General features: G+C 59.8%; 1 protein-coding gene across 1 annotated transcript in view; it reads right to left on the bottom strand.

Annotated features, from left to right (window-relative positions):
* Positions 1–8,980, bottom strand: part of IGSF21 (immunoglobin superfamily member 21) — a 242,998-nt gene extending 234,018 nt beyond the window's left edge. The window contains exon 1 of the mRNA XM_030328031.1: positions 8,911–8,980. Within this exon, the coding sequence (XP_030183891.1) occupies positions 8,911–8,980 (70 nt within the window). The remainder of the gene's footprint in view (positions 1–8,910) is intronic.
* Between the last annotated feature and the right edge of the window lie 455 nt (positions 8,981–9,435).

Below are 9,435 nucleotides of genomic sequence, written 5' to 3'. Positions count from 1 at the left end.
ATTGTTCTCAAATGAGGCCTGTGTCGTTGTGGGGTCTTGAAATTCCTTGAGGGGACCGTTCTCTGTTGGTCCAGCTTGGGTGAGGGCCGCCGCTCTGATTAATGGGAAGCGGCTGGATCCTCTGACTGGCTCCCACATCGGCCTCCAGCAGAGGGGGAGAAGAAAGTGTAGTGTGAGCCCACTTGGCCTATCAAGAGGGGACTCCAAGGCCAAATGATCTCTACCCCCGGGGGGTGTGAGCCCACTTGGCCTACAGATGGGACTCCAAGCGCCAAATGATCCTACCCCCGGGGTTGTGAGCCCACTTGGCCTATCAGAGGGACTCCAAGGCCAAATGATCCTACCCCCGGGGGGTGTGAGCCCACTGGCCTATCAGAGGGACTCCAAGGCCAAATGATCCTACCCCCGGGGGGTGTGAGCCCACTTGGCCTATCAGAGGGACTCCAAGGCCAAATGATCCTACCCCCGGGGGGTGTGAGCCCACTTGGCCTATCAGAGGGACTCCAAGGCCAAATGATCCTACCCCCGGGGGGTGTGAGCCCACTTGCCTATCAGAGGGACTCCAAGGCCAATGATCCTACCCCCGGGGGGTGTGAGCCCACTTGGCCTAATTCAGAATGGACTCCATTAGCCTGCCACATGAATCCTACCCCCGGGGGGTGTGAGCCACTTGGCCTATCAGAGGGACTCCAAGGCCAAATGACCTACCCCCGGGGGGTGTGAGCCCACTTGGCCTATCAGAGGGACTCCAAGGCAAATGATCCTACCCCCGGGGGGTGGGGAGGAAGGGAGGCGCCAGCGGCTGGGGACCACTTTCAGGCCAAGTGCTGTCATGCATTGTTTTACTCATCCTCACAACACCCTCCACTTTCAAGAGACAGGAAACCATGACTCAGAGAGGTGGCAGCTGGCTCAAGTGTGCTCTGCTGGGAAGTCAGTTGTGCTGGGACTTGACCCAGTTCAGATGGAAACCTAAGTCCCTTAACAGCGGGTGGCTGGCTGTCCAACAGAGGCAGTGATCGAGGGAGGACCGGCACGCCCGGCGCTCTGTCGGCCGATGTGAACAACCTGCTCCGGGTTTGCAGGGAGCTCTGATCGGACTGTTTGCCAATTTCCGCGGTGTAAATGCTCCTGCCGTGGTCACTTTGAAGCCACAGGCAGGATCAGCTCAGAGTTGGAAAGAGACGTGCAAATCAACGCCTGGGTGTGAATCCCGCTCTGCCCATCACCAGCAGTGGGACCTTGGGCGAATCACACAATCTCTCTAAGCCTTGTTCCTCATCTATAAAATGGGACAGACTATCACCTCCCAAAGTTGCTGGGATGATTTAACAGGACATCGCACTTGAACAAGGCTGGCACAGGCCTGGACACATAAGAGCAGCTCAAAGCATGTTTCTTTCCTTCCTTCCTTCCTTGGTTCCTTCCGTCCTTTCTTTCCCCAGCTCCCACCCATCACCAGTCAAGGGCCGCCCTCCCACACACACAAGGAGAAGCCAGAGGGAACAGGGAACCCTTTGGTCTTCCTACCACATCCCCCTGTTGGCTCGTCCCCCAGATGCCAGCCGTGATGCCAGTGTGAGTGATGGTGAGCAGTGCTGGACAATGGACACATTCTCACACCAGGACGTGCTTCCAGAGGTGACCGGTCAGGGCCGGGAAACAGGCCCAGGCCTGGTGTCTGGACTGAACCTCAGGCTCAGCGGGGGCGGGGTGGGGGTGGGGGTGGGAATCTTTCATTCATTCAACAAACACGTCTTGAGGATCTGCCCAGAGCCAGGCCTTGTACCAGGGCTGGGGGAGCAGGGATGCCCGCCCTCAAGAGCTCTCAATTTGGTAGGAGACCAACTCTCGAGCCTCTCCAGTCCCAGAGGAGGGTCCTTCTAGCCGAGCGCTGCCCAAAGTGGCCATGACAGCACCCAGTCCACAGTGCATGCTTCTTGGTCTGTTGACTGGTCTGTTGAATTACCTGTCCCATTCCAGAGCCCTGTAAGCTGAATGGAGCAACACTGGGTGGGCGGGAGGTGAGGGGGAATGGAAGGAAGGCTGGGCACGCAGCCACCAAACCCAGATTCCACTCTTGCCACTTCCTGTCCCCGTCTTTTCACCTCCCCACGCCTGTTCCCCTGTTCTGTGGGCACAAGAGTAGCTGCCTCTGTGTCTTATGGGAGGGAGGACTCGATGACATGATGGGTGTGGAAGCATTTTGTCAACTCTCAAGGACGACCGGCGGGTAGACGGGAGCATCTGGAGCCCGAGCCTCCAGCCCTTTGATTATCCGCGAGAAAGGCAAGAGTGTAGATCCACGAGCAGAACTAGGCCAACGGAAAGTTTACCTGTGAATCCAGCCTAAATTCCACACGCTGTAAGCTTTCCATACATATTTCTGCAAAGAGTCTGTTCAACGAGGACACCCACGTCTAAAGGCCAAAGATGGGTTTCTGCATCTAAACAGCCAAGTTTACTGAGCACCCACCATGGGCTTTGTGGGGAAGATTCACCAGCGAGCAGACCCGGCCAGGGCCCCTGCCTTCATGGGGCTTCACAGGGTTGGGGAGGGGCGCTGGCCATGCCTTAGGCCTCCAGGGAAAGTCAGGGCACAGGTGGTGGGATCAGTCACCCTCGAGCTAGGGGACCATGAGTCATCTTCAGTGTTACTGGCAGCTATGAGGCTCCCCATGCCTAGGGAGGGGTTGTTTTTTTTTTTTTTTTTTTTTCAAGCAGCCGAAACCAACTCTGGATAACTCAAGCCCCCAAAAAGTAACTTGTGGAACATTCTGGAAGTTCACGGAACACGAGGGCAAGCCGAAGCTCCAGGCGCTATAAGGACCCACGCCCTTTGTGCCATAACAGCCCTGGCATAACCACGGTTCATACTGGTAATCATCAGAGCACACAGGACTGAGCCAAGAGCTTTGCATGTAATGACTCGTCCCATCCCGTCAACAGCCCGGGAGGTAGGTCCTGTCATTATTGGCCTCAGGGAACCAGAGAAGTACAGTTTCACGGGGGCCCCCAGTGGCAAGGAGTACTTTCTGGTGGTTCTCAGTCTTCCTCTGTTCTGGATTCATATCCCTGGGAGAGTGTCTGATGGGCTCATCTGGGGATGTCTTACCTGTCTATGCCACCTACCAAGATGGGATACCATAGGGAGGGGCGGGGCGCATGCACAATTCCCCAAAGCAAATCCAGTATGTGAACGGCAGATGTACAAAGGACCGACAGATCAGATTCTTTGCCTGGGTGCCACCATGTCCTTTCCTGTTCCTTTGGGCTGCGACTCTGTGCACCTCCAGCCCCATGGATTTATTCGTTCCAGCCACGAAATCCTGGCCAGTAGGTCTTGGTGATCATGGGCCCCCTCTGCTAATGGACCCCAGTGAAATTGTAAAGTGGGTCCCAGGACTTCATCCCCCACCCCCTGTTGCCTCCCAGGAACCTCATCCTGAAGACAGATCGCCCTTAGGAAGTGATGGCATATATGTTTTGCCACCACCGACATTTGTCGTTTAAAACAGAAGGCTCTGCATCCTCTAGCAAGTGGTAGAGGATTGTTGTATTCCTTCTTCCAGTGATGAAAAAATAAATAGTTTCTCCTCTCCTCCGGGAGCAGCAGTGTCTCTAGATTGCTTCAGACCTGGGTTTGAAACTCCCAGTTGTTCCACTTAATAATAATAAAAAAAAAGATCCTGAGCCTCATTCATTATTTAAGAAAGACAAGAAAAGAAAGAAGGAAAAGAGAGAGAAAGAGAAAGATCCCGGGCCTCGCGTCTTCATCTGCAAAACACGGCTCATGACACTGCCTCCCAGATTCCTGAGAGCATTTAATGCATCAGGAACATCTAATAGGTGTGGAATAAATGGTATCCGTAATATCCGTAATATCACTCTCGTTTCTCCCAGTCCTCAAAAAGACTCTGGGGAGACCAGTCTTGAGTTGAGCTAGTCCTGCCACGTACAATCTCACCTCCAGCTCTTTGCTCAGCCAGGTTTCCCCCCTGGCACATTTTCTTCCTTAGCCCTTGGCTTATTCATGTCCTCTCTTTACTTCAAGGTCTAGCTCGAGTTCTCCTTCCTCTCTGAAGCCTCCCCTTGACAGCCCCAAGGAATCACGCTTCCTCAAGAACTTCCTGGAGGGGATGTCAATCACTTGGACACATGTCCGCCTGGATAGCTATTAGTGTTCCATGAACTTGCCCGACCTCTCGGCCCGCGGGGGTGAGGGTCCCGGTGTTACTCTTTTCTGACATGCCCTGCCCACAACGGATGCCCATCCACTGTCTTGATGATGGCGAGGGCTTTCGGGGACAATCCCTTCCGCCATCTGTGCAGAATAACACTGGCTAATTCCCTCTCAATGAGGATAACATCCAGACAGGGAATTGCATACCCTGCAACCCTCCACGTGGCCGGAGCTGAGAAAGTGCCTGACGGCCATCCTCACCAGCAGACATCAGAGCACAGAGGGAAGGAGTCAGTCCTGTGTCTGAATCGCTCATTCACTTATTGACTGGATGGCCTTGGACGAGTCACTTAACCTCCCTCAGCCTCAGTTTCCTCATCAGCAAAACGGGGCTAATTTTATCTTCCAGCGTGCTAGTAAGGATTAGACAAGACAAGAACGATGAAGCTCAGGGCGGAATGCTGGCACACAGTGAGCCTTCGGTGAGGGTCAGAGGTACAGCCCCTGCCCTCTGAGTGAAGAAATCAATTTTCCGCTAAGCTGTGAACACCATACATGCACGGGACTCTCTACTGTGTTCAAGGTCATGTTCCCAGTGCTTAGCACTCTGCTTGGCACATAGACACTATACAATAAACATCTGTTGGGCACCCGAGTAAACACGTCAAGCGGTCTGGGGATGCTGCAGATGTGGGTAGGGTGGTAAGGCAAGTCAGACACCTGCGTGGATCCCAGGGAACCCAGCTAACAGAACTAACCAGTCTCTTCTTTGTTTGGCTCTTTGTTTGGCCTCTGCCTTCCAATTCATGACTGCTAACCCAGAAACCCGAGAAAGTCACTTAAAGTGCCCCAAGAATGCATGCGACAGATGTTCTGCAAAGTCGGGTTAGCCGGGCCAACCTAAGGCATCACCGGTGGCCGGCCGCCCCTGCCCAAGGGATTCTCTGTGCCCCACATAGAGGGAACATTAGAAACAAGGAGGGAGCCTGGGGCTGGGCCAGGTGGGAGCTGGTCGGAGCCAGATGTCCTGCCACCAATAAATCTTAACACTCTGAGCCTCAGTTTCCTAATCCGTGAAAAAAGGAGCTTAAACCCATCTTGCAGCTGCATGAGGCCTGTGAAGCGGCTAGCACGTGCGTGACACGCTGCAGCTGATGCACACAATCGTGGCTATTGAAAAACCAGAATCCCAGCCAGATACTAGGAAACGAGCAATCTCAGGCTGTTTCGGGAGACTCTCGTGTGCAAGGATCGCGCGACGTGGAGCCTCCTCGCCCGCGTGAGCCCGGGCAGCTCTCCTTTTGCGCCTGCCCTCTTGCCCCAGGCGTTAGGATTTCAGGGGGGGTGGGAATCAATTCCTACTCTAAGAGGGTCCTCCTGCTAAAAACAAAAACCAGGAGTTTCAGAACCACTGAATAAATGATCGCGGAAGTCGCTTCCAGCTCCCACATTCTCTGCGCTCAAAAGGCAAAAAATTACTTCAACCTCTCAGGAAAAACTCTAGTTTGCAGCTGGGGTGGGAAAGGGGTGGGGTTTATGGCTGTGGGGTGGGGCCAGGCTGGGGGCGGGGCGGCTGGGGGAGCAGGGGCGGAGCCTCCGGCTCTCGGCTCGGCCCGTCACTGCCCTGCGGGGGCTAAGAAGGAACCCAGCGGTGCCCGACCCCCGCCCCGCGCCCAGAGTGTTGGGTGGGGGTGGGGGGGAAGGATAAACACTTAAAAGTCGCCACAGCGGCTTTCGCGCGCGCAGCCCCCGCAGTCTCAGTGCTGCGGCAGCCTCGGCCCTCCCGAGCCAGCCCTCCCACCCACCCACCTGCTGACACGCAGCTGCGGAGAGAGAACGGCAGGGCCGCTGGCTGGGGCCTTTGGCTCGCCCTACCTGGGCCTGCCTACCCACTACAATTCCAGGAGAAGTTCCCGGGGCCAAAGGAGGCAGGACCAAGAACCACTCTCTTCCCTACCTCCACGCCCCATCCCCGGTGCCCCCTCTCCCGGGCCACTGAACAGGGACAACCGCAGGACTTCCTTCCCAGAAGTGCCCAGGCAGGGGAAACTGGGGCCCGAAGATTTGAAGACGCCTCGGGGCGCTCCTGGGTGATCCGGAAAGCTGGAGAAACGTGGGTTTCTCCAATGCAGAGTCAGATATTGGGGGGGGGGGGTAGTTAGGGGCAGGGGCTAATGGCCCAGCCAGTCCTGTGTGCAGCGGAGTGCCTTCTCCCAAGGCACAGACTCACCTCTGCAAAGCTGAACGCTTTTGTCTGCGATCCTTAGGGGTACAACAGGGAAGGGGACGCTAGCCATGCCCCTACCTAACAGTGACCGCCATCGCCTTCCCCCGGCCCCTCCACACCACCACTGGCAGGCGTGTTTCGGAATGCCTGCCCTGGATTCTACCCTCTCCGCCCTCCCAGGCGGCCCGTGGCAGGTGGCCGGGCTAAGCCAACTGCTAGGTGCACGGCTTGCGGTCGCATCCCGGAAGGGCGCCCTCCTCCGGCAAGAGAGCCTCTTACATCTCGCGCTGACCCTTTTCGTACCCCCGCCCCCTCGTGGGCACAGAGTTGGAACCGGGAAAGAGGGACCCCACCCTCGCGCACGCTCGCTTCCTCTGCGGAGGAGAAGAGGGCCCCCCGGCGGCCCAGGAACCCTGCCTGCGCCCCAGGCTCGGAAAGTTTCCCGTCCGTGATCCGAGTCAGCGCTCCTCCCTTCACCCTGAGCAGCGAGCTCTAGGCCACGCCGGCTCCCCCGGCCCAGACGCGCTCACCCGCGGCTCCCGAGCCCCCCTGCGCCCTGCAGCCTGCAGAGGCGGGCAAGGGGAGCGGAGACGCCAGGACGCCGGGTCAGCTCTCCGCAGCCCGGCAGCCCGAAGAACGCCGCTCTCGGGCTCTGGGGAGAGCTCGCAGGGTGGGGTCCTGACGGAGCCGGGTTTCCCAACGTTGGCTTAAACCATCAGTCGCCAACCCCACCCCTGCCGCGTCAGTTCTGCACATTCCGGGGTGGGGGAAACGATGCTCCCCTCCTGCCCCCAACCCCCAATCCCTTGTCCCTGCAATGTCCAGGTGAGGGCTCCAGTGCCTTTCAACAAAGCCCAGTGCCGAACGCTGGAACCGGGACCCACCCCCCCCCCCCACATAACCTTTCCCTCTAGAGGCATCCGACGGAGGGAGCCCTCACCCCAAAGTTGGGGGGAGATTCTGATCCACTTTGGAAAGTCTTTTGCTCCAAAGGGTAGGGGACAAAGTATGGGGCTGACATTTCTTCTGGGTCACACACAACCCCTCCCCCTCTCTGCCAGCGAGACCACCATTCAGGCTCAAATTCTGCAGCCTCTCCCATCCGCAGACCCAGCACTCTCCGAGGACCTCGTGGGCGGGGTTATTTTAGGCCGGGGGGGGGGGGGAGCACCCATTCCTGGCAGGCACTCTCAGAGCCTGGCGAGGCACCTCCCGGCAGGGCAAGGCAAACAGAGTTGACCCCCTACCATCATTATTGAGTTGGGCTAGGGGCTGAGATCCTACTGGCCACAATGGCTACTTTTTGGCACCCCGCACCCCCCCCCCCCACCCCCTTCATGGCTGTGACTCCAGAGGGGCCGATTCTGGGCGCCCAGGTTTAGCATTTGGTATTGGCTGGGACTCGAGGACGCCGACCCTCTGGTCTCCGCGCCCGTGGCTGTTCGCTGGTCCCGCTTTCCCCCTGCTGGGCTCTTAGCCCGTGGGTCGGCTCACTGCCCGAAAGGTGCCGGGGTCGCCAGGATGGGCTCCGGTAGCATGTAAGACCCACCAGGCGGCGGCGCCGGGCGCGAGGCACCGAAGGCGGCCGCGAGCCCCGGACCCTGGAGCTGCGGAGCCACGCATCTTTCGCTCTGGGGACCCCGCTCAGCTTCCAGCTTCTCTGAGCTGGTTCAGCCAGGACCAAGTCCTTGCGGGACACACACCCGACTGCTCACACCTCCTGGGCTCCCGGGCGCATCCGTCCCTACCTCCACACTAAAACCACACGCTCCATCGCACGCACACACGCTCTCGGACCACGAAGCAACACAACCCCCACGCGCCTGCACCTCCACACATCCCACATACACGCATACTCCTGCCCAAGTGTCACATTCCCCCCCCATCCTATGCACACACGCCCCCCCCCCCCGAAATAGTCGTCTGCTGCCGCACACCCCTGAAGAGACTCACACACTCGGGACCCGCGAGAAACGCCACACCTCACATACTCCCCACCCTTTAACACGCTCACACACACAATGACACAAGCTTTCACACTTCACACCTCACCGAGAAGCCGGCACCCGCTCACACCCCCAAATACTCTGGCTCACTCTGGCTCACACGCACACCTTCTCCGTGGAACTGACAGAGACACTCAAACAGCCCATCTGCACACTCACATCTCTAAATACACTCCCGCACCCTCTGCGCACACAGCTCCTTCCCGGACACCCTTACCCACAGACGCAACAAAGGCACACGCTCGTACACACACACGCGCGCACACACACACACACACACACACACACACCCTGGCACAGACCCGCGCGCGCTCTCCTCGGAGGACACCTCCTCCCTCCGTGGCCGAGCCGACCGACCGCGCGGACCGCCACGCCGGGACCGGTGCTCGCGCCGCGAGCCTCTCCGGGGCGCCCCGGGCCCGCGCCCTTCCCCGGCGGCCCGCCCCCGCGCGCGTCCCCCACCCCGGGCTCCGGCCCGGCGCCCGTGCACTCACCGCGCGCCAGGTCCAGGATCGCGGCGAGCAGCAGGCAGACGCAGCCGCGGAGGCTCGGGGCGGCTCGCATGGTGCCCGGGAGCTGGCGGCGGTGGCGAGGCGGAGGCGGTGGCGGAGGCGGCGGGTCCCCTCGCCATGGGCTCAGGCGCGCTCCTGCCTCCGGCCGCCGGCCGCGACGGTGGCGGGCAGCGCCGGGCGCCGCGGGGGCGCCCCATGCCGCCGCGGCCGGGCCGCCGGGGCGCCGGGCTCCACTCGGCTCGGGCTCTGCGGGGTGCCGCGCGACCCTGCGCTCCGGGCGTCCTCCCGGCGCGCCGCGGCTCCCGGCTCCCCCGGCTGCGCGCGGCGCCCACCGCGGCCCCGGAGTCGGATCGGCGGCAGCGCCGGAGTTTGGAGCCGAACCGCGCTCCCTCTGCCTCGCGCTCGCCTCTCCCGGCGGCGCGAGCGCCCCCCTCCCCGTGCCCTCCCTCCGCCCCTCCCCCTCTCCCCGCCCCCCGCCCTTCCTCCCTCCCTCCCCTCGCCGCGCTC

Source organism: Lynx canadensis, chromosome C1, assembly GCF_007474595.2.
Source record: "Lynx canadensis isolate LIC74 chromosome C1, mLynCan4.pri.v2, whole genome shotgun sequence".
Classification (NCBI taxonomy): domain Eukaryota; kingdom Metazoa; phylum Chordata; class Mammalia; order Carnivora; family Felidae; genus Lynx; species Lynx canadensis.
Note: the sequence above shows the minus strand (reverse complement) of the source record. Positions and strands in the feature narration are given on the sequence as shown.